Genomic DNA, 25,876 nt, shown 5'->3' on the forward strand with positions numbered 1-25,876 from the left:
ATTACTAGCAGCTCCTGTTAAGTGGTTTTTGTTAATGTTTTATTTGTGAAGGTTATTAAGGATAACTGTATGGACAGCTTGTAAGTTTTCAATTCACTGACAGTATATTTTTATTTGTATTTTTATTTCTGGTCTCTCAACCCTGACTACCCTGCTATAGTCCTATGGCACATGTTTTATCAATCCATTTTTATTAAAGGTGTGTGCTCTGTCTCCTCAGGGACTGTCACATTGGCGCATGGTGATAGGAGCAGATCTGTGCCACTCTCTTTAGTTTCCAATGTGACTGGAGCGGAAGCGTTCGCAGTGCACCTGAAGGCAGTGCACTCCAACTCCTCCGGTGGGGCTCGGCTCAGGTATCTGCATCACACAACACTGGAACATATGCGTTGGAAGATACTTAGGCAGGACACACATCTTGTGTACAGAGGTTACTGCTAGAGGTGCAATCAGCAACCAACTTTGTAATCGAATATCTCATAGGTGATCATAGACAACAGTCGATGCATTGAAACACTGAAAGCATGCATGTACACAGTAATACAATATATTCATTGGGAAAACGATATTATTAAAAAGCAGGGGGGAAAAATGTAGATTCTTCAGGAAATACAACAAAAAAAAGCTTGTGCAGTAATATGATATATACAGTATGTAGGCATGAGGCTCCGAATAGGGCACCAGAGCGATTAAACAATCAACCAATGCTTAATGGAGGTAACACTCATTTCTATTTCTCTTTTCCTCCAGGTCTGGTTTTACTACAGCAGAAATCGAGCCTCTGGGAATCTTCCAGTTTGCGCCAAACTCCAGACAGCTCGTGATTGAGGAAGACGTCCAGACAGTCACCTTGTATGTTCAGAGACTGTTTGGTTTCCGTAGCAACCGGACCAGTCTGACCTACCTGACGTCAGCAGGAAGTGCCAAACCTGTGGAAGACTTTGAGGCCGTCCAGAATGGAGAGCTAATTTTTGAGTCTCGTCAAACGGAAGCCTTTATCAGGCTGTCTGTACTGAACGATAACATTATGGAGGCTGATGAAACTTTCTACGTAAACTTAACCAACGTGGACGTTTTGAATGGCCGGCCAGCTTCCCCGTATCTGAAGCCACGGCTGATCCCAGAGTCCAGTGTGGCGTCAGTAACAATTTTGGCCAATGACATCATCAACGGCTTGCTCAGTATTGGGCCTACGTTGGTGCATGCTGTGGAAGACACAAACAACAGCACACTGCGAGGGGTGATGCTTCGGGTGCGGAGGACTGTGGGCTTCACTGGGGTCATAAGGGCAAAGGTTAAAACCTTTGGGGAAAAAAGTTTAACTTCTGGACTGCAAGGAACACCCTTTGAGGGCAACCGGACGGATGTGAACCATACCTGGGCCAGGGAGGGAGAGGACTTTGAGGAGCAGACGGTGATGATTACACTGCTGGAAGGAGAGAGGGAGGCTGATGTGTCCATTGGAATCCTGGATGATGAGGAGCCAGAGGGGCAGGAGGTGTTCTTCGTCTACCTCGCCAGCCCGCAGGGAGGGGCTCAGATTGTGGAAGGGAAAGATGAGAATGGATTCATGTCCTTCACAAAGATTATCATCTTAGGTGACAGTTTGTCTTGTTTTTATGTATTTTTTTTTGCTGGCCGAATTGCAGTTTATTGAACATTTCTAATTAACTGTTGTCCATTTCAGGAACCGTGGCTGTCAAGTGGCAAAATATATAACATATAAAAAAAAGTGGTAATGTCCAGTGTAAATTAACTGACTTCTGTTTCCATTTCAGGAAGTGATTTTCAGAATGGCATTGTGGGCTTTAGTGTGGAGTCTCTGGCTGGGCTGGTGCTGGATGAAGATTCAGAGAACAGGAAGGTGGTGCTCACTGTTCAGAGACAAGAGAATAGGTATGGAAATAAGATACCTGACTGTCAATAGGGATACATAAAAACAATGTCCTAACAGTTAAACTCGAAGACACTGGGGAGCATATTCACAAAGCATTTACCTCATTCAAATGTTGGGGTTAAAAGGCTTTAAAAAATAACCCAGGAGGTTCATTTAGATTTCCTAAAAGCACAGTAGTTGTTTCTCGCCAGTTCTGTAACATTTCCAGTTTGTTTTTCATATAACACAAACGGATTCACGGTTTTAAATTATCTATCAAGATGACCCCGGATCACACAGTTTTCTTCAGAATAGGTGATTCAGTGACTTTGTATGCTTTCAGATGTATCTTTCACTACTGGTACTTCAGTTGTGCTAACATAGTACATTATTTCTAGCAGTTTTATAAACAGGGGCTTCATTTCCTGACTTCTTTTTTGACTTTTAGGGTCTTTGAAGATGTAGCAGTGTCCTGGCGGGTTACATTCAATAAAACCAGCGTTTTACTCCAAAACAACGGAGTGAACCTGACCAGTGAACTGCTGTCCATCGCAGGAACAACCACCTGCCACAAGGGGGAGACGTTGTGCTTCTTTAGCCTGGAAATCAGACCTGACAAGGTGGGTGAAACTAAGAGGAGGACCATTTAGCCTATGGTAATAACTGACAGCAATATCAACCACTTGCCATACTTTTCCTTAAGCTCTTCTTTTAAAATGTCTTTCGCTCGCTCTTATTTTTTTGGCAGCGTTTACCATGTTTGAAATATATAACAGATTATTATGATTTGATTTTACATTCCCCATTGACCTTTTGTTTGTAATTAATCTTAAAAAATTAAATGTCAAAACCAAAAACAATTTCTGGTGTTACACCGATTAATTTGTTCTGGGAAGATATTTGAATGCTTGTGTCAAGTATCCCAGAAATCCAACCTCTGCTCTTGCAATGTCAAGTGTGGCCTCATTATGAATGTAACTGTTCAGTATAAACATACACTGCATTTCAGCTAAAGTGAATGTGCAGTAAAGATCTGTGGACCCTGGTGATTGGACTAGGGGATTGGAGAAATAAAGGAGCTAGAAAGCAGAGAAGGGAAGGCAGGTTGTGGCTGAAGTCTGTGCTGATAGGTGTTCTTCAGGAAGCACCTGAGGAGTGAACACATCAGCCTTTTCACATCTCCATGGGTAGCTCCCACAGAAGTGAAACATTGAGTTTCACCTTTATTTTGCAACAGCTTGCCTACCAAAACTGCAATAAATGTTAAGAGTTAGAAACATATTAGCAATAACCTATTCTATCCCCCACGAATACAGTGTACCGTAGAGTACTGGAATAAGGCATAGGTGACCATGCATTGGAACACAATCAGGAATGAAGAAAAACAAATTGTAATTCCATGACAATCCACTAGAGGTCTACCTAGAGCTGGTTCACAGATAAAAGAGAAGAACATGTTGTTTTTCATTAATGGAAGCTGTGTAATTACTGCAATCTTTATGCAGTGTCAGTAATTTAAAATGTAAGACATGCTGAACAAAATATGTCTACAGTAATACAACTGGTACTTCTATTCTTCATACTGTGTTATTTATAAGTCACTATGCTGTGTCAGAATTGAAACACAATTACAACTTAATGCATCCTTATGAATTCCAATAATAACTAAAAGATATTCAATAAAAGAAAATTATGTCTCAGTTCATACGGTATGCAGCAAAATTGACACCAAAATCACAGTCCGTTCCACAGCATCGCATTCTCAAGTGTTTCATGCTTTCTTCTTTTCACTGTGGGCAGGTACCAGAGTTTGGGTCCTGGTTTTTGGTTGAGCTCTACCAGGTGGGTGCCGGAGCCATGATCAACGACAGCGGCAGATTTGCCAACATCACAGTTGTGGAGAGCGATAGCCCGCAGGGGCTGCTCCTCTTCGCTGTGGGCTCCCGGCTCCCTGTGGTCCATCAGAAATCCACCCTCCTCAGCCTGCAGGTGATCAGAGAGTCCAGCACTAGCTCCCTCATCTCTGTCAGCTACAGCATGCAGGTCAGTCAATCAACCACATTTCTGCTTTTACAGATTCATCTTTGCAGCGCCAGAGACAGAATTTGCTGGCATTGCAGTGCAATGGGATATCAAAGACGACCTTCTCAACTGTTTCTAGCAGCCACACCTCAAAGTATGCACCCAGACGTCCTGGCACAGACTGTGTGTTTTATTATTATTATTTTCTATAATCGACTCTACTAAAAAGAAATACATTCCTCTTAAGAGTGATTTCTTACAGTATTTTGGGTGCTCTGAATAGCTATCCACTGAATAGTTCAAGTCTAGTAATTAGCATCAGTGAACTCTAAATAAGTCCAGATGTTTTGTTGCGTGCTTGAGTTCAAATCAGCCCTGCCTTCCCACAGAACACCACCTATGCATCTGAAGCTCAGCTGCTGGCAGTGTACATGGAGCATGTCCAAATTAGAGCACGATTTGAACCAGTGACCTAACCTGAGTTTCCACCTGTTGAACACTCATTAGAAATGATGTCTTTTGACTTTGAAGTAATTACGGTCATAGGGGCTCAGTCTGCTTTGTTTTCAGTGGTGCCTGTGATGTTTGAGCTCTGTGTACTTGTTAGTGTGTGCTGGGGGCTGCACTAACAAACTGAATTTGGCTCACAAACACAAGCGACTGGCTTGACGAATCTGTTGGCGGATAGCTTTGCTAAGGTCAGAGCCATTTGGCACCGTCTCCTGTGCTGTGTGCTGCCGGCAATGTTAGATCATTATACTGTAAACAAGTGCTGCGTGGCCGATCACTCTGGTGCCTTTCATCAGTCACAATGAGATGTTTTTTTCAGCTAGTTCCACGGGTTCTGGGTGCTCCAGTAACCATTTCCACTGCTACTCTGGGGGTATTCAAAATAGTTCAAGATAACATGACTTCGGGATTTGTCACCAAAACTGTAAAACAGAGGGCGCCGCCAATTAAAATGTATATTCTGTTTAGGGCTGCAATGAAGGGTACATTTTGACCTTTGACTATCAGAACACATTCCTGAAGGAATGTTCGAACCTTCAATGGTACTAATTTGCATAATTTACTGGTGACGTCACCATATTTGATTGAAAATCCTATTATTTTACAGGTAATCCATATAAATGGAATAAAACATTCACATGTAGATTAAAAGTATGTTACATAGAACACAAATCATGTTTTTATAATTTAAATAAAAAATATTTACACATAATTGAGCCTGCTTGCGACATATACAGTAAGCTTTATTTAACAGTCACCGTTCCATGCAGGTTATCAGTCACATTTTACTACTACTAAAATGTTAATAATACTAATAATTATATGAACTTACACTTGTCAAATGGTAATGCCTCCATGATACGAGTCGCTTGCATAGTTTGCATTCAACTTTTTTTTTGGGTTGTGTGGGCATTTAACAAAAAAATCCCAAACAGCAGAGGGGTTTCGAGACATTTTTTTAAATACAGCTTACGCTATACAACGCTTTACTGTCGAGATGGTGAATGAAGAAATTAAAGGTTTGCCACTAGTTGAATTGACAACAGAACTGGCAGAAGGCACAGGTGTCATTTGTCCATCCATCAACAGTCCAAAGCACCTTTGACCATTGTTCCATAGTGCATATTTTAGCCTTTTAGTCTTGTTCCCCTTTCTTAACAGAGGGATTCTTACTGCAACACATCCTTTAAGCAAGTTATTTCACTCAATGTTTTTCCTTCTTTATGTAAGTCAAGGTTGTTATAATAGTAGAAAACACTACTGGAGGCTTTGAGTAAATTGTTGATGCTCATAATGCAGAGTAGAAAAATGCAACATGTCTAAGACTTTTGCACAGCAGTGTATGTAAATTCTCAAGTGTTTCATACAGACTGACGGACAGCCTCCATCTATCCCCAAGATTATGACGAGTCCTGTAGCTGTCAATGGGAGTGAACAGTTTCCATGGCAATCTGCCTTAGCTGCTGTGACATTGGTTAGCAAGTGCAATAAATAAAAAAATAACATATTGTGCAGAGCGGTTCTTCTACATTTTGTGCATGTTTACTTAATGCAGCAGTCTGATTTTATCCAACTATTTTCAATGTATTATGACATCTCACATCAAGTAATCATCTAACCCAGAAACAATGTTTAGTATGAGAATGACATCAAATCATCTGCAGTCACACACAAAACAAAGGTATTCTTCTATGAAGAATAGGGTTGTGTACTGGCTACTAAAAATAAATTGTTTGCCATGCAATGATTTATGGAATGCATGAAAGTATACATTTTTGTTACAGAAAGAAATGTGTTGTTTATATCACATGATTTCCCCTTTACTCTACACAGGAGCTCAAGAAAGCTGAGACAGTGGGACACACTACAATCTTGCCAGCTGTTGCGGGGATGGATTTTGTGAAATCTGAGGGGGTCCTTACTTTCGAAGCTGGGCAAAGAAGTGTGTTGATGGACATTACCCTGACCCCTGACCAGGCCTCGTCCAATCCCCTTCCCAAGAGGTTCCAGGTGGTCCTGTATAACCCCACAGGGGGCGCCAGAGTCGACCCCGAGTTTAGTGTTGCCAACGTCACCATCGTGTCAGACCCAGAGACTCAGGCAGTGTGGGCTCTGGTGGAGCAGCTGTACCAACCCCTGGATGATAGCATATTGAACCGAGTCCTGCAGAGCCTGCTCAGCAAGATCATGACAGAGGTGACAGGGGAGCAGCTGAGTGCTGTGATTAACGTATTAGAGAAGGTAAGGGTCTCACAAGGTGTGCAACTGCCAGAGTTGTTGACCATGGTCCGAGCACAATCATCCTCACAAATCTGCAGATCTGTTTATCGAGATCCCACAGGAATGAGTAGCATTCAGTGTGATTCTTCATCCTTTTCCCTCACTGTCTGCTCTCAGTGTCTGCTCTCACTGTCTGCTCTCAGTGTCTGCTCTCAGTGTGTACACATGCTTAATGCAGGATAGCAGTCCCTTTTCGTCACACAGGACCACTTGCATTGTGGACATTCTGGCATCATATCGTCTGGCAAACTTCAGATGATGTGATTTTGATCATCGAAAGGATGTTAAGGAAAATTTCAAAAATACTTAAGTTCATTTTGGGGTTTGGGTTTGTGCACACCCCTGTTTTAAACAACATATATGGGTTAGTTAGCAGGGGAATATTTTAGGTCATACATATAATTCAGTTCTAATTTCAAGATCCCAACCTCTGTTCTCGAGTCAAATTCCTCTATGAAAAACAAAAATAATAATCCACCTCAATCATTTGACTAGAAAACTAAAATGGCATCTATTCTGTATCATTATGGTTTATTCATATGATACCCTGTTTAGAACAGGATTAATCACAGTCTAAAATGTTACATTATCCTGGCAGTATGTATTTTTTTACTCTCTATTTTTACCTGCTTTAATGAAACAATATTCTCTGTGGCTGAGATTTAGCTGTATCTTGAGAACCACTTGTTCAATTGTAATTAAACTTGGTAAGGACAGTCCTTTTCACATTCTTCTGGGTGATGGCCGAGCGTACAAAGAGAAATAAAACCATTTGAATTGCACAGAACCAGCAAGAAACTGCTCTGACCAATCATATGTGAGTAACTGCAATAAGAACCAAGAGGAGTGGTTCCAAACATCATGATCTTCTTTTAGAAGTTTGCACATTGTTCTTTGCACAGGAAGGCATGGCCTCTATACACATGATAAGATGTCCTGGGCTTCTGCCAAACCTTTAACAATGATTGCTTGAGTTCTCATAAGTGATTTATAATGTGTTATATAGACCCTTGGCATGGGTATGTATGTATTTATTTTGATTAAAATACAAAAGCGACATCACTGTCTGTTATAAATACCACACACACACACAACAGAGTAGCTCAGTACAAACTAATATGAGAAACATAAAACTTTATCCTATAAATCCTAGCTAATAAACTCTTTAGTGCTGAAAGAAATCAGAGTGTGCTAAGTATTGGAACATTTAATAGAACGCATTACAAGTATCTACAGGCAGCTGTGGATGAAAAAGGTCAGACTTGTCAATTCTAAGTGTCTTAGTGTCTGCTGTTCTCAATCTGGAAGAATGCTTTGGCATTTAAACCAATTTATCACCTTGGATGTGTACATGCAATTTGCAAAAGCATGTCTGCTTTTTATATTCTTAAAATGCCATGTGTTTTACGAAGTATTATTATCCTGAGGCAACTGTCACAAACTTTGCCAAGGAACTTCTGTAAAAGTTCTATTAAAATTGTAATAGAATTGTAATAACATTTGGTCTAGACATTCTACAGCTATTGAAAGTATCAGCATCTGGGGGTAGATCTGTCGGTGTGTCTGTATGTTAAACAGGAATGCACCACTTGTTACTTAGGTGATTGCGGAAGGTGCGCAGACCCCTCTGGGGGACACCAGCAGGAGCCTGACTTACGATATCCTGTGTGCGATGGCCAATCCCAGCCGCAAGGACACGCGGGGCCTGAGTCAGCTCTCGGAAATCGCAGAGAGGTTCTCCTTTTCTCTGCTAACTGGGACACAGTGTGGCTCGCAGGCTGAAAGGTACAGATTATTCTTCTTTGCACCTGGGTGTTAGCGTGTACTCACTCTGCGCGCTGTGCTGTCATTTTAGAACTTTGACATGATCAGCTGCCAGCAATCTGAGCAGTCAGTCCCATCCATGCTTAATCTGCTCTGAAATGGTTAAAGAACAGCTGGTGTGTGTTTGGAATACAGTGTCACGGCTATCTTAGCTAATGTGTTTCTTCTTGTATATCATTTTTTGTTCCAATCATGATGTCCTGGTTAAAAGCACTGAATAACATAATAACCGAAACGTGTGTCTACTTGATCAATCAGAAAGCAGGATCCTACGCACAGCATGTGTGTCTTCACTCACTGCAATGAGCAAATCAAATCAAAACAAAGCTTGTGTTTGAGTACATAACGGCTGCATTAAAGCAGAACATAAAAACAAGATTGTTCTTGGCGATTAACGCAGAAATAAATTGTGGGTGTAAACAACTGTCTTTGTTTCCCAGTCAGAACATGTGAATACATGTCATGGTGACACCATCACCAGAAGCGGTTTAAAGAGTAAATAGCTGAACAAAAAAAAGCTGCTTACCTTTTAAGGCTAAATCTTGAAAACAATTTTCATGGGCATTTGTTATAACATGCTATTGTTCAGACTGCAGATATGGAGCATGGAATCCTACGTTTGCAGGACTGCCGCCTGGAACTCATTGTTACCAGCGTGCGAGGTGTTGCTGACTTACCTTATTACCGAAGCATTTATAAATCAAGCTTAGCTAGACCTATACATAGTTAATGACAGCAAGTAAAACTACATGAAGTCAGAAAGGATATCACGCCCTGTTTAAGTGGTGCAGTTCAATAAACCACATCTGCCAGGTTATATATGCAGTTTTTGTGACCAGATGGTATTCAAACTTGAGCCCCTCTGTTCTAGCCTGCCACCTGCCGATCCACTGACACCAACCTGAAGAAAATTAATTAGTTGTTCTTCCTGCTTTAGCTGACGCATCCCAATACTGGGCTATTAGGAATCTGTGAGCGGTGTGCCTAGCACATTCAGGTCAGCTGTAGAACAGACTAGTGCTTTCGCTCAGGTAGAGTTTTCAGCAGCAGCCATTAGAGGTGCAATGTAAAATAGTGGCTGCTGGTCTTTGCTGAATCAGGTTTATCAAATGTTGCTGATACATCTAGAATAAAATTCCCAGTGACGCCGGGCAGTCTGCGTCATGGGAAGACAAGAGAGGGGAATGTTTACAGAACAGAGCATGAAGAACATGCAGAGGGCTGTAAAGCCGAACACACATGGGGGAAGCAACAGCTTGTTTCTGTCGCCTGTCATAAACAAAGTCAGTTTTAACTGTGCAGTCAAAATATCCAGATACAAGATAAACGTGTGAAGGAACGCTGTTGATCAGCTCCCTGTGGTTTGTGCTCTGTTAATTAATAGCGTGCTTAGAGAAGGATGGTTAGGAATGGCTGATCCAATGTTCAGTTTTAGATGACTAATACGTATCTGAAAGTCTAAACATATATAAGCCACTTTGATTGAGGTCAAACTGTAAAAACTAAAGCCTATGGGAGGAACAAACGAATACACACATCAGTACTGTATGTCCAGTATTTATTTATTTTTAAACAATTGTTTATCATATAAATTAAACAGCAGTGTGGAGTAGTGGTTAGGGCTCTGGACTCTTGACCAGAGGGTTGTGGGTTCAATCCCCAGTCCCCGACACTGCTGCTGTACCCTTGAGCAAGGTACTTTACCTAGATTGCTCCAGTAAAAAAAAACAACTGTATAAATGGGTAATTGTATGTAAAAATAATGTGATATCTTGTAACAATTGTAAGTCGCCCTGGATAAGGGCGTCTGCTAAGAAATAAATAATAATAATATATGAATCTGTATTTCCACAACCAAAGCAGCACAGCATTGATTTTGGTCTTGAGTCAAATAGATAAACCTTCCTACTATCATCATCCTTGCACTGGTGGTTTTTTTTATACCATTTTTAAAAATGTCAAATGTTTTTCGTTTACTTATAAACCTCGCCTTCCATACACGTTTTCCCACGCCCTCTAAGCAAGGTTTCCTGACTGACCAGGCAGCTCTTATTCACACAGACAGACAGTCTCAAATTGTGTGTGGAAAAGTAGCTTCCCTTTTTTGCACGGGGTCACTGTAAAAATGCTTCATTCTTCTATTCCTTCCTATTAAGTGTAATCCAGTACAGTCAGTGGTTTGACAGGACTATATATACAATGAACAAAAGCAAAACATCCCAAATAAGCCAGAACGCTGTTTTATATTTTAAGGAGATTTTTGTCCTAACTCTTTTAATGCTGTATTAAATGACAGTGCTATTATATTATACAACAGGGGCAAGACCATCTTAGACAGCTGCCCGTACATCAGCATCAAAGCCTACCACTGGTATCCACAGCAGATCAATGGACACGAGTTCAACGGGAAGAACGGGGATTCGTTGCGGGTCCCAGAGGCTCTGCTGGAGGTCCCCTCACTGGTCCCTGGTGACGTCTCCATAGCCAGCTGTGAGAAGGTCCAGTTCACTGAGTACAGCAGCCAGCAGTGGTTCCTTACCAGCAGTAAGCCAACTGCCCTCAACAACAAGGCAAGTGCAGCAATACCCGCATGGAGCTTTGAACTGCATGATCACACATCATGTAAGGAAAGCCATATTGACAGCGCTTACTGGATTAAAGTAATTTCATACTCAGAACTGTCATTTCAAAGATCACGTGGGCTGACTTTGTCAATATTGTAGTCTGAAGTGATAGTGTGCTAGAATCGTCCTGCTGCAGCAGAAGCTTGGTGAAGGAATCATGAAGGAGTTTAGTAATGTTGTATGTAATTGATCTAATTTATTAACATATAAAGGAATTAAACACAACTACAGTAATCCGTCGCGTATCTGACTGCAGTAGGACCAGAGTAAGGGTGGATATGTAAAAAGATGGATAAATGAATCCTGTTTTAAGTACCATTATACACAGCTGTAACAATTACTATATTCACTCAATTATTGTTTTGAGATTCAGCTTTTATTAGGGAGCGCCCCAAAATCTCTTGTTTAGAAAGATACAGGGTATTAATGCTTGTGACAGAGTAGCCGTCTGCTCTTGCATTCGCTGCTGAGTGACAGGCAGGAGATCGAGACGGAGGTTGACGTTGATACGCCCCGCAGGCGAACAGGATTTATTTACATATCAACACACTGAACAGCTCATGTGACACTACCAGCAATGGCAGCGCACAGAGCACATACAACACAGTGTACGAAAACTTTGGTAGGATCTACAATCTCTGAAGTAATTTTCTCTATTCAATAATAAACTAACGTTGCTGAAGAGATTGATCATGGCAGATAAACAGTTAGGGCGGGTACGTGACGGGCGGGTACGTGACGGGCGGATACGCGACGGATGACTGTATTTATTCTAAAATGCCCAATAGAGCCCTACAGATGTGTGCCATCCCCCTTTGATAGCTGTGTAGTTCTGAATTGGACAGCAGGGGGCAGCAATGTAACAAGAAGTCATAGAAAAACAAGTGCATAGTATTAGGCCCCAATGAGAAAGTTAGTTTTAATCCATTTCACTGCTAAATGTTCTGCTAATTCTGAAGTTCTCTTTTCTTTCCCTTTTATTATTTTAGATTTTTTCTGTCAGCTTAGAGGGCCGTGGCTCCCGCCCTCTTGCAGACAATAGCGAGGTTACCTACCGTATCTATGCTGCAGAACGCCGGATCAAGCCACGCCAATCTCTGTGCCTTCTCTGGAACCAGGCAGCTGAAAGGTAGTCACTGAATCATGACTAGTGTCTTCAGGGTGTAAATCAGGGGTGTGCAATAACAGTCCTCAAGATCCACAGACCTCCTGCTCTTTGTTCCACATGTGCCCTCAATTATTTAAAAGAACCAATTGAACCTACTTCCAGGTCAGTTCATTTTTAAATGCTACTTTTAAAACCTGGAGGACTCCAGACCTGAGGACTGGATGGATTGGACTAGGGGTGGGCAGCTCCAGTCCAGGTCTTTGTTCTAACCAGGTGTTCCCTCTTTAAAGCAGGTAATTATTTCATTATACAGTACCTGTTAAATCTGGTGCAGAATGGTCCTCCATGACCAGAGTTGCCCTTCTATAGATTCAATGTTTAAACCTGCTGTGTAAATGTCTGTTTAACCGAGATAACGCAATTAAAGTGGTTTACAATGTATCAAGTAAACCTTTTTTTTATAGTTTACTGTTTAAACCTTTACAACATTAGCCTGTCGATTTCTGGACTGACAGCATGAATCAGAAACAAATTTTAAGCAGATAATGTGCAGACGTGTAAAAAACTAAAATACATTGAACTCCAGGATTACATTGTAATTATGGAGACTCTAGACTTAGAGCGACTTTTCAGTACCAAATGATAGAAGCTATGATACTACAGTTCTTTCCATCACAGTTCATTTCTTCTTTTTTTTTTAAAACAAAGGGTGGTGCAAGTCTGTTACAAGCAATTGATGTGTGCACTGCTGTGACTTGAGTCTACCATGCGTTTATATTTATGATATCTCTGAAACACAATTACAAGGCTGAGCCATGTAAAACTCCTCTGCCTGCTGGAACACGATGTGTTGCTCGTGGTGCCACGTTCCACTGATGCCCTTTCAGCTCTTTCCTTAAATAGTAGTCATTATTGATTTGAAGATTGCAAATTGGATAAAAGAAGCATTTGCCATTATTATCAGACCATTAACATGAGGATAACAAGACACAATAAAAGAAAATTAAAGACGCAGGCCTCAGACTCCAGTAAAATTCTGAAATAATGTTGTGCTACCATTTTAAAGCTGTTTTATTTTACATAAACATTTGTAGGAAACCAATGTATGTGATTTGTATTGTTATGTAGGATTTTTTTTAAAATAACCAGTAACCAAAACCAGATTGAGGACAGTATGTAAGAGAAAAGTAATAAAAAAGACTGTAGCTTTATTGGAACGTATACAATTATACTTAGATTTGGATTTAGTAGCATGTGCCACTGCTAATGTACATGGTTGTTAGCTAGGGCTTTTTATATTGATATTGCAATCGATTTAAATTCTTGTTGTAAATGTAAAGCAAAGTATAATAAAGAGTAGTGAAAGAACAGAGGTAAGCATTGCAAACCTCGGAAAGGTATGGAAAAGCACATTTAAAAACATGACCCACCATAGTAAACTGTGGTAAATGCATAGTATAACCATGGGAAAAGCATGGAGAAACTGCAAAAAAAAAACCATTTGAATGTATTGTGGTAATCTTATAAGGGAATCATGTAGGTCTTCATTATGTTGTGTTTTTTTATATTAAAAGGTTGTGACTTTATTTCAAAGGGCACTATAAGTATACTGTGGGGCACTTTAGAACCTTCATGATCCCAGCTAGTTGGCGTGCCAGCAAAATCCGTGTTCTATATTTACATTTCACTGCCTGTGGGAAACAATGCAAGCATAGCAATCCTCTACTACGGTCAGAAATACAGTTCTAATTGCCTGTGCCTAAAGTAAATGGGGTGTTTATATTGATAGTTATCATAAACAAATCCAATTTGCTGTCGATCTGAAGAGAGAAATAATAATAAAAGTCAGTTTGCTATGTGGCTCGTTTTCAAGCCTGATAATCATCAACACTTCATTTCTGAATACAATCCCCTACAGGAGGTTAGAACATCTGTACTCATAGAAGCTGTTGCTCTATACTAGTTTTGGGGCTTTGCATTCTTCAGTTTTTCAAAGGGGAATTGAGGAAATGTTGCATTTTCTATTACTAAACTGAATAAACATCACGGATTGTCTCACGCAATCGGGTTCTAAGTAGAGCGCACAGTATCCCATGGGTAGATTTCAAGCAGCCTAAAGAATCTGAGTCCATAATACTAAAAACACATTTCAAATAATGTCTTATGTTTTTAGTTTATAACAGCATTAGTATCCTCTGCAGCTACCATTACCTTTACAAGATACAAGTCTGTGTAGTATTTGGCATGTTTACAGAACCTTGTTCATAAACACATTATATTATCTTTAGATTATTGATCTTGCCTTTCGTTTAGAGCCCGCCCCTTCAGCTCTGGACACTTAACTGTAGCCAGGGTCAGTTATCTAACAGGTACTGACTGATGCATTGATAGTAATGATTAATAAGAATAGAAGCCTGCTACTTCTACAGAGAGCACTACACTGTCTTGTTTGACTTGTAAGTTTGGCTGAAAGCCTGTCTTCAGCATTCTGAGATTGTACAAGCATGGCCAGTGAGGAGGGAGGAAGTAGTTAGGGGAGGTAGGAATGTCCAAGGCCAACAACAGTGCCTTAAAGATTAAAAGCAATATGCACCAGCAAAGCTTGTAAGCATGTGAAACCGGCCCGTATTTAGCAGATGGTGGATCCTGAACTAATCCTCTTTTCCTAGAATTGAAGGCAGAACTGTTCCACCTAAGCCTCTCTGTGTATTCATATCTGTGTATTTTTTAATTCCCAGCTGGTTATCGGACACTCAGTTTTGCCGGGTGGTCGATGACACTGCTAATTTCGTGGAGTGTGCTTGCTCACACCTGTCCATCTACACGGCCTACGCCCAGACGGACAACCTCTCCTCCTACAATGAGGCCTTCCACACTGCAGGGTTCATCTGCATTTCGGGTGTGTATTACAAAACTTAAAGCCCTGAAACACACTGGATACTGTAGAAACAACCCCAGAGTATGCCTTGTAAAAATGTCCTGTTGTAAAAGCATAGCAAAGTGTCATAAAGTACAGTGAAAGCATGGTAAAGCAAAGGTAAGCATTGTAAAGCCCAGAGAGGTATGGTATAGCATCTTATACAGCATGGCCTTTCTGTGCTGCAAATGAAAAAATGCAGTCTGGATTTTCATTAAAGAACAATATTTGTCAACTGAAATGCATTTTATGACAGTAGAATATTCAGGTTATAATGGGAAGTCCTGAAAGTTTATTAAGTTAGTGTTTTAAAGAAAGTACTGTTGCATTCAAAACACCTTTAAAGAAAATGAAACCCATTTCACTGAGTTCAGAGTCAAAAATCATTAAGAGGTCTAGGGGCAACGTGCTTGACAAGAAAATGGTAAAAAAAGGAAGTATGGTTTGAAGGACCACTCTTCTCAGTTATATTTTTTTTGTTTTAGTAAAACTTGGTGATATTTTTTTAACAGAATGTTATTAACAGTTAGTTAACTAAAAAAAGGGACCAGTAAAATAGTGTTAGCTATGGGTGTGTTTAGAACAGTTACCTACACCAGGGGTTCCCAAACTGGGCCCAAGTGGGCTGCGGGAGCAATGACATGCATTTTATATATATGAAAATGAAATAAAATCCTAATGAAGAAAAAATAAGATTCAAATGAAAAAAGAACAATTTAGATTAAGTTTATTTACTGTGTTACAGGTTTAAAATGTTTTTAATTTGTCAGTGCTAATAGTGGGCCGCAGTGCCTAATGCAAATGAACAGGTGGGCCTCAGGTAAAACAAGTTTTGGAGCCCCTGACCTACACCAGAAGAGCAGTGTTTCTTAAATGGGTATTTTTCTGTTTCTTTCCACAGGATTTTCCCTGGCCATTTTGTCCCATCTGTTTTGCTCGAGATTCTCAATGTTTGCTGCCAAACTCCTCATGCACATGATGGTGGCCTGCCTGGGGACTCAGGTGAGTGACTTCACAGATTGCAGGATGAGGCTTTGCTGTTGCGTCAGCTGTGTTTGAAAAGACACATATCAAACCATATTCAGGATAATACAACGCAAATGCTTTGTACCTCATTGTCCAGCTTGCTTTGAAGAACGGTCAGCATTCTGGGTGTGTGCATTGTGAAGTGAGAGAAATGGTTAAAAGTGTCCATTAGGTTAGGAAGCATCCACTGCTGTCTGGATTTGTCATTGTGTTAATAAAAGCATTAGAGCCAGCAAGCTTACACCTTTGGATTCCCCACTCTCCTCCTGTTTCTTCTCTGTGTCCCCTCTTTCTAAAGCTGCATGTCCACAGTAGGTCTCTATTACCCTTTAAACCTGGTGGCTTCAATGCTCTTCCCTGGTATCGCATTCCATACCCTCTTCATGTCAAACGTTTCTGTCCAGATTACAATGATCTGATTTCTAGATTAGGACCCTTGCTATAAAACTCTTCACCAGTTGTCTGAACCTACTTAATTTTTGTATTTTTAGAGGCTATTATTTAAGACTTTGAACTTTCACTGCTTTATTAATGCTCCTAATTATTCTTCCCTGGCAACAGCGATATAGTGAAGGCAGCCATACATATTGTATATGCAAAAAATTTTAGAAATCCACTTTTCCAATTGTTATGAAACTTGTATATTCTTTAGCACAAGTTATTGACCGTTTCAGAAGGGGGTCATACCAAGTGTCCTCTTTCACATATGACAATATAAAATCAATAACCTGCTAGAATCTTGGATGGCCTTCTCTGTACCAAAGGCAGATGCTCATCCTTTGATGCTATGGTCTGAAGCCCAAAACTACACACGCAATGAGTGAGATCTGATGTCTGTCTTCACCTTAGGTTTTATTCTGTCCTACTGCCAGTGTGCCTCAGCACCTTGTTTGTCTTTTTCACGTGTACTGCAGAGTCCACTTTCAGTAGAAGTGGAGAAGATTTGGCCAACAGAAATATTTCCTAGGCCCACCAGATGGCAATAAATGGTTTTGCAAAGAGAGAGAGATGTGAAACAGATTTAAAAAAAAAAAAAAAGAAATGTTCACTGAAAACACATTTTGGTTGGTTAATCTAAAGAGACCAGGGTCCATCCTGACAACAAAACAATTTTTTAACAAAGAAACAGCAGGTAATATATAATGATGTGTTGTTATTGCTAGTCAGATTTTACTGTTGAAAGCTCAGCAGAAGTGACACGATGGATTTTTAATGGGATAGGTTTTTTGCACTTGGAATTTTCCACTGAGACCGACAGGGAAAAACACAAGACAACCTTATTATATTGTGCTGAGCTCTCTGAAACAAATGGGTGGCTTCCTTTAGTGTGTGTGAAGTACAAGTGTGAAGGTGCACAGAACACAGGTGCAGTTTTGTGGACTCAACTGACAGGATATAACATATATACTGTGTATATATATGTGTGTGTTTATATATATATATATATATATATATATATATATTTTTTTTTTTTTCCACACTCCCAGGAGCTTCACGCATGAGCTTGCCTTATATAATTCAAATATACACCATATTGCCACTGCTTATGCCATTGTGAGTGTTATGCAAGTATACACATCTGTGCAGGAAAATACTTTACACAAGGTTCCCATGTATTTGTCAAAATACAGGAACATTTCTAAATTCACGGAACAGGAGCAAGGGCTCGCGGAGGTGAGACCGAACCGATCAGCTTCCAAGGCTGGGAATTAATCAGTCAATCAATCAATCAATCTTTATTTTATATAGCGCCTTTCATAGTGGACCACCATCACAAAGCGCTTTACAAGATAGTGAGGAACAATGCATAATACATTAAATACAGTGAAATACAGGGCACAGGGCACAGTAAACAACAAGCGTTTCTTCCCCCAAGGGGAAATGAAAAGAAGGATAGAGGATACATTTGAGAAGACTAGAAGAAGTCGCTCCGACTAACAAGGAACGCCTGTGCTTTGGGAGATCGGCACGGCCAGACCTCTGAGACAAAGGCATGTGGGGTGACAGAAATTCTGAAAGAGAGAAGGAAATGAACATGCAAAGAGCCAGAGAGGAACACAGGCAGAGATGAAAGCAAGTTTGTTAGTAAAGAAGACAGGGTTTCCCCTTGGCTCAGGGAGAGCCGCCCTCTCAGAGGGAGGACCCCTCTCAGAGGTGAGACAGAACCAATCAGGGCTCCAAGGCTGGAGAGCATGTATGCTGACCCCAGGGGGAACCTGGGATGATTGTTAAGATTTGGCCGGGGATCCCCTCTGGCTCTCAGAGAACCTTCCTCTTGGAGGCTGAGGCCAGCTCGGCTGGGCCTAAGGTTGGGAAGTGACGCTGCTTGCCCCCAGAGGGAGACCGTTCCATTTGGAGGAGGAGGGGAGGAAGGTAGAAAATGCAAAAAACAGCCAGATGAGTGTTCGACCCAGGGCTTAAATAGGGAGGTTAATTGATAGATTAGCTTAATTGTTAGAGTGGCGTGATTAACTAGGGAGGAGCCCCTGCACCTGCTCCCTGAATAACACCTCAAGGTTTCAATTAAATGAAGCACTTCTCCTAATACAATCTATATTGAGATATGTTTCCCTTTTTTGATTCTGGTGGAGAAGTTATAGAACTGGATGTTAATGAAAACAAGAAGTACAGTTTGCTGTACCTGCCCTTACAGAAACGTTCCCACTGAATTACACTGAAATTCCACACAGTGAACCTAATATGGAAGGAAGCACATGGATACTGAAGTAGTACTGCAATCATTAGGTATATGATACCTGTGGTACAATTATATCAATGGCTAATTCCACTGTAGCTGTCTTTGTGCAGCCATTGCCTCTTAGTTGTAAATCACTGTACAACAGAGATTGATTAAAGAATAGGAAACTCTTGCAATATATCCATCACATTCAATAACAAAACAAAATGTTTTTTAACCATGTGTACGGTTCATGTACCGTCTGAGTTACAGGTTTGAAAAAATTCAAGAACAGATCAGAGGCTATTAAGGCTTTGCTCACTCCAGTCTGCTTTCAGAATTCAGAATTAAACCGTATTCTCAATTATGAGTCATTAAAACTCATCTGCATCCCTATGCCTGCAGCTGGTAATGATGTGCCAAAGAGAGAAGAAAAATCACGTTTCCACCAACTTCCAGCCTTGTCTCTTGAGCTGCTTTGTGTACTATTGATATCTCAATTCCACTGGCATTAGTCAGATACATGTGGTTTTATTTTAGCACGGCAACTGTGAAAGCCTGTGCATCAGAAACAGCAATGCTTAGCAATTGGAAAAACAGTGTTGTTATTAAACTGAATCACTGAGTTATGTATTTGTGTTCTTGTTGAGATTCACTTTGCATTATTTTCTGTTTCAGTCGTCACATCCTGGTGACTTTTTAAAACAGAAGCTTAAAGTACACCCATTGCATTAACACAGCGGTCAGAATCATGCTTAACTTCCAAGTAAATCTGGTAAACCAGAGTGTAACCATTAACTAGTCCCCTGTGCAACACTCTAGTGCCCATAGTCAATCTAAGTAATACCCTATTGGTTTTAGGTGCTATTTCTTACCCATGTAGTTCGTAACTCCAATATTAACATTACTTGTTGTTTTTTTTCTCTCTCCTTATTAAACATTTATCAAGTTTAACACAAAATCATTTTAGTTGTGGATTGACTGTACTGTACCTTCTACAGTAGCAAAGACGACCAATGGTCTTTGCAGTCTAATTGGGATACTTCACCTCTGAATCACAAGAGACAGATTTTTTAGCTTAAGAACCTTTAGTGACATTCATATGCCATCTGTGTGGTGTATAGCCTACCATTTACTCTGCTCAAGGATTTCTTTCCTTTATTCTACAAAAAAAACTATATGAATAAAAAATAAAGAAATGCTGCCAAGTAGCAACAAGAGAAGCGTCTATAAAGCGGATAGTTCCCAGTTAACTCTGACAGGTGTGCATTTCACTTCTGCTCGTCACTTGTGACAGCATCTGACGTCACTGTCTCAGTGCAGCCAATGGGATAAGAGGTGAAGTATGAGGTAGACCTTTTAAACAGGTAGTGCTCCCATTGCCAAGGCCAGTCATTAATTCAACTTTGTGTTGTTTATTATTGGTTTACAAAATAATGTTTCATACATTAAATGTAAAACTGCATACATTTTGCATGTGTCCCTATAAGTCCTTATGAAGGCATTTGCACATATGTTTGTCGACTTGTCTAGTAGCTTAATGCCAAGCCCATACGTATATTTCCTTTGACAATGTGCAGTTTTCACTGCATCTGTTAAGTCTTTACACCTACGGTATATAACTGTCATAAGGAACAGTTTTCTCTTAGTTGTTGCCAGGAGCTAATTGTCACACTCATTTTAGTTACTTTATCTGCTATTTTTTTCAGGCTTGTTGAAGTATGGTAAAATGTATAGTTCATGCAGAGGTAGTGGTGACAGCAAGGCAACTAAAGATTGTATGCAGTGGAAAATTACTCTGGCAAGGGTCCTACCTGGATATGCGTGTCTGCCATGTTAATGTTTGTCATGCAAGCGGTAATAAAGCACATTTACTGGGTGCAATCAAAAAGTCACTGCAATAAATACCGGTGAATTGTTTTCCACTTTGTAAAAGAACTTCATTTAAGTGTACTCAATGTAGTCCACCTCTAGCAATACTGCATGTCTCCCTCTCTACCTAGCAATCTATCTATCTTTCCTTCTGTCTGTTTGGCTGTCAGTTTGTTTGTCTCAGTCACTATGTTTCCTTCTGTCTATCTGCAACTCTCTCCATGTCCATCTATTTCAGGAAATGAGTAATTTTTCTATGAATATATACCAACTCTACTGGGACTCTTCAAATAAGTGACTACTCTTTCATTGTCATCCTGTCTTTATGGATTCATGAAAGCCTTTTGAAGACAAAGATTGAAAAGTTATTCCTTTTAAAATAGATCATCCACACACCAGAGGAACCTCTATTGACTAAAACCCCCATTTAAACTACTAAACATTAGCATGGGCAAGGACAGAACATAATGTTCAGCCATTTCCTGCTACTTGCAGTAAATTGCTTTGCATTGAAAGGTATTTATTATTGAAGGTTACAATGCATGCTTTTGAAGGCTTGAACTTTTCAGTGTATATTTTGTGCCCAAAATACTGGAAACAAATCACTCGCCCTTTTAGAGGAATGTATTTGTTTTGAGCCGACACTCATTGAAACATCATGAATCCTGTTAACTACAACGTTCAGAGGCTTGCACCCAAACTCAGAAATATACTCACCGAAGTCTTCTCTCTCAATGTGAAAAACTAGTCACTTTGCATACTTAAATTCAATAACAATCAAGCGTTATTTCTGAGCATGGACACTTGCAACTTAATGTGATAATTTACAGTTCCTATGCTTATCAGATCAGCTGCATTAATGTCCCTGACAATACTTGACGTGAGGGATTTATTTTGTGTTCTCAGCACTGAATAAGTCAAGCCATAATTACTGTATATATCAAAATATTCTTTTTGAATCACATTTGATTACACCAACATTGTTAACTTAGCAGAGGATGCCTGTTGAGGGTGATGCAGGGGAGGGGCTGACACACTTTTAAATAAACTTTATGCGAAACATCTTAAATACTAACCCAGTTGTGATGAAACTTCAGCACCCAGCTTCCCCACCAGATGGCATGCCACAAAACATACCTTGTTTCCACATGTAATATAATTGTGCAGTGTGCTGCACGGAGCATTTACAAGTTTGCATTAATTGGGAGAAAGCGCTCCAGTTGTTTTTTCAGAAGTGTGTTGTAGCAGGAATGAGACTCGGAGACGGAGAGCTGCAGATAAAGTGGAAATGCGCACATATAATTTAAATGAACACAAAAACACACAAGGGAACAGGATACAGGGTTTAAATCGAAACAATTCCGTTATGCTCAGACTGGGCAGTCGTCTTCACTGATCCTCTACACACTCTCTCCATACTGTCTCCACCGCTGCCACACTTAAACAACAAAACATACATTATTTACACACAGGGTTTCCACCCTGCCACATGTGTATATGTGATTCTTAACAGAGTCACGCAATCACATTGGAGTCCTGATGACTAATAATGTTCTGTATTGTATTACAAGACAAGCTTGGCCCACAGTAATAGTGTGACTGCCTTTGGAGCTTCTATTCTCATACTGCAGTGAGATCTGGGCATGTAAAGTGATCACAGAAATGTATTGTGTGACTCACCCAAATACACATTGTCTTGGGTTCCCAAGAATCAGTGCCGTTGTGTAAGAAAAGCTAATCAGTCATACAGTAAGTGTGATGTATCCAGTGCCATGCTTTAAAAATGCAAAGGGCTGTCAGATGCCCTCAGTTGTCCAGAGCATGTCCTCTGTGCTGGGTCAGCCTGTGTTACCAGTAAACAGTTTCTTTTCTTTGAAACACTATATACATATTTAACACATGTCTGCAGCAGAGTTGGTGTACGCTCTGCCTTTTTGAGTATAACCTAGTTTAAAATAGATTAATTTACACTGGTTAGAATTTACAGACCCAATGTTAGATACAGTGCCTGAACAAACACTGGCTGAGCTTTTCTGATGTTTTTTATTTCAGATTTTTTTGATGCACCTACATCACGGTCTGCATATTTATATTGTACAGTTGTCATGCCACCAGGGCTGCACTGTAAACAAGACGCACAAACTTAACCTGTTTCATCCTATTGAACTGTTTCATGACTTCTAGTAGCAACACCTTTTGGTAATCTACTGTACCAGCAATCTCCACTATGGAGAGAACACAAAGGAGCCCTCAAAGTCCTTCCAGTATCTCTTTATCATTTAGCAAACGTTCCCGGCGACCATGATATACGGGTTGAAGGCACACTTCAGTTTTGTTCAATTTGACTAAAACCTGGTTAGGACATTCTTTACAAGAAAGATATTCAGAGTATCAGAATATGGTTATATATGGAGGTACATGTTCGCCTGTGTGTATGTCCCTCTTAGAGTTTTACATACAGTATATATGTCGGTCATAGGTCATCTACTTGCTTGAATGCTGTGTTTTTAGACGGTTTATACAGGCAAATAGCAAAGCATAGTATTTTAGATTGCCTTCCAGCAGTTTACTGGTGAACAGCATCACACACTGTTTTGTGTTGCTGGTTGACGGGGAGCACTGCCTTGTGTTACTGACCTGGTACACCCAGCTTTGGAAACACTAATTGCATTTTCACTTACCAAATAATATCATCTTCTTATTTTAAGCCATCATTTAACTCTTTTAATTGTCATGCTCCCCCTTGTTAGTAGTTCTTTCTCTCTGATGCAGTCTTCTCCTTTTTTTCTCTGGACCAGAGTGCAAGGGACAGGGAAAAAATAAACTATTAAATGGCATAAAACTAGCAGCGAGTAGCAGGAAAATGATAGTTCTGTGTAATTCCTTGCTGTTGTATATTATTATTAAATAATTATAATATTTTCAGAAAAAACATGCCCTTTCACCTTTAGCTAATTAGCGCCTCTGTGTGCTCTCTGAACTCTGCATGATTAATGACTGATGGCCCAGTGTGAGATCACCTTCAGCCCATGATACTTACATCTCAAATGACCTGCTGGATTGGGCCATTGGTGTTAGGTCATATCTGTTTGACTTGTATCAGTTGCTACTCTTTGTTCTTTCTGGAAGTGGAGCACAGGTTCTCCACAGACATTTCTTAGAAAAGTAAAGGGCGGGTAGTCAAAGCAGATAAGGCTTTGTTTTTTTGTCACCAGCAGCACACTGCACCCACACCCCATGTTGTGGTACTAAGTCCCAGAGCAATAGATTGAGTACCTGGAAGCTGTTATCACATGGTAACTGATCAATTTCAAGAGGCCGATTGTAAATAGTACCCTAATGTAATCTATCAGAAGAGGAACTGTATTTGGTATATAGTAGCAGCAACCCAGTTGGTTGGAAGACCCCATTTGTTTGATAAGACTCTCAGGTGTGAAGCAATTTTCACCAAGCTATTTTAGATAATAGTCAAATAGACACTGGTTAATGTCAATTGAAGTGGTTTGTTTCTCACAGTGTTTTACAGACCTTCCCCACTCTCTCTGGGACTCTGGTTCACTGGGTGTTTTTAAAGGGATTTTTCTTCAGCTGGCTTCATTTTTAGTACTTTGTTTTTGTTGAATTGTTTTTTTTTTTAGGTATTTCTTTTGTAAAGTGTTTTGGGGACGGTGTCAGCTGTGAAAGATTCCATTGTAAGTTCAGGATTGTTGTTGTATAGTATCATCTCCACCCTTTTGAGTGCTCTGCAGGTCTCAGCCCAATACCTGCTACACCAGTGACTGTTAAATAAGTACAGCAGTATTACATGTGTGATTGAAGTTTACACACAAAGACAGCAAGAGAAAGCTCACACTTTCCGTTTTGGAAAACCCTAAGACATTACCAACAAATAAAATGTGTTCTGAACTCATAACATTATTATTTCTGAGTCACAAAACACTCCAGCAGAGGAACTAGAAATCTAAGCGCTGTGTGAGAAACAAGTAAGAGGATGAAACCCTGGCTCATGTTCTGTCTGGGGTGTTTGATTTATTTCCTCTGCAAGCCGCACACTGCTGCCAAGTTACCTCCTAAGTGACGTGCAGGTTCTCTAGAGAGCTGCTAATACCCAAAGTGCGTCAGCAAAGAGCAGGGAGACAATGAACGAAGCTCATCTTTGAAGCTGGTCTAGCAAATAACTGTCTTCAACTCTCTTTGTTTTTGGTTATATATTTTCTCTGTGGGTCACTATATGTTGTATAGCCACGAGGGAGTAATTACTTTGGGTTGATTTTGTATGTCTGCCAAGGTTGTGAAAAGGTTAAAATGTGGTGCTAGTCGTTATACAAGTGAGTGAGACCAACCCGAGCAAATAATAAATATTTTTTACAAGAGGCTGCGTGCACTCTTGTCTCAGAGGCTTATTGAGACAAACCAGTTATTCAAAATATGAAAAACTCCACAGTTTGTTTGTTTGAATATGAAAGAAAAGAAAATCAGATGAATACTTGGGGCTCTGGGAGAAAGTGAGCGTTTTCTAAAAAAAACTAGCACAAAACTTAACGATTACTGTTAGAAAAGAAAACATGGGCAATTTTCTGCACTTTCTTCCAAATCAGGCTTTTTAAACCTTAAAGCACTGGAAAGAAAAGAGTCTTACATTTTAAAAGACGAGAAGATATTGTACTCTGACAGACACTGGGATGGAATGAGAGGAGCCCCTCCTGCTCATATTGAGGCTCATTTTGTGCATGCTGATAGTATGCTTGCATGTTTATTTATTTTATCACATTTCACTGAGGAGTTAACAAATCAATTACAAGTGTGCATTTATGCAGTACGGGAAATCAGCACAGTATCTTACAGTCTTAATTAGACAAACCAATTACGTATATACGTACTAAAGACTCTTGGATGGCAAATAATTTGCACTTGGGCATAAATGTGTTATTTTACTTCAAACAAACAGGCTTAATACAATATATTAATGTTGTTGACTGCACGTAATTAAGTCATTTCTACATTTTTGAGTGAAATTAAAAAGTGTTAATTGTTTTTATTGCATTTAGCTAGTTGTTGTATTGGGGTGCTTGGGTGTCCTGGGTGATTTATAGGCATTTGAAGAGAAGGAAGGATGCTTTCACCTCTGATAACATTTATT

At 40.1% G+C, this 25,876-nt stretch overlaps 1 protein-coding gene across 4 annotated transcripts in view; it reads left to right on the forward strand.

Annotated features, from left to right (window-relative positions):
* The window catches only part of LOC117403690 (adhesion G-protein coupled receptor V1-like), a 184,882-nt gene that overhangs the window by 88,286 nt on the left and 70,720 nt on the right, over positions 1 to 25,876 (forward strand). For 3 of the 4 annotated variants that reach the window (XM_058987310.1, XM_058987321.1, XM_058987332.1), the window contains 11 exons: positions 221 to 356; positions 751 to 1,598; positions 1,779 to 1,896; positions 2,325 to 2,496; positions 3,677 to 3,919; positions 6,242 to 6,649; positions 8,289 to 8,473; positions 10,830 to 11,082; positions 12,126 to 12,265; positions 14,983 to 15,143; positions 16,063 to 16,163. In XM_058987310.1, coding sequence (XP_058843293.1) covers positions 221 to 356; positions 751 to 1,598; positions 1,779 to 1,896; positions 2,325 to 2,496; positions 3,677 to 3,919; positions 6,242 to 6,649; positions 8,289 to 8,473; positions 10,830 to 11,082; positions 12,126 to 12,265; positions 14,983 to 15,143; positions 16,063 to 16,163 — 2,765 coding nt within the window. Of the gene's footprint in view, positions 1 to 220; positions 357 to 750; positions 1,599 to 1,778; positions 1,897 to 2,324; positions 2,497 to 3,676; positions 3,920 to 6,241; positions 6,650 to 8,288; positions 8,474 to 10,829; positions 11,083 to 12,125; positions 12,266 to 14,982; positions 15,144 to 16,062; positions 16,164 to 25,876 lie in introns of those variants that run through there. The other variant, XM_058987341.1, reaches the window with a different exon arrangement.

Source organism: Acipenser ruthenus, chromosome 2 (genome assembly GCF_902713425.1).
Source record: "Acipenser ruthenus chromosome 2, fAciRut3.2 maternal haplotype, whole genome shotgun sequence".
Taxonomy (NCBI): domain Eukaryota; kingdom Metazoa; phylum Chordata; class Actinopteri; order Acipenseriformes; family Acipenseridae; genus Acipenser; species Acipenser ruthenus.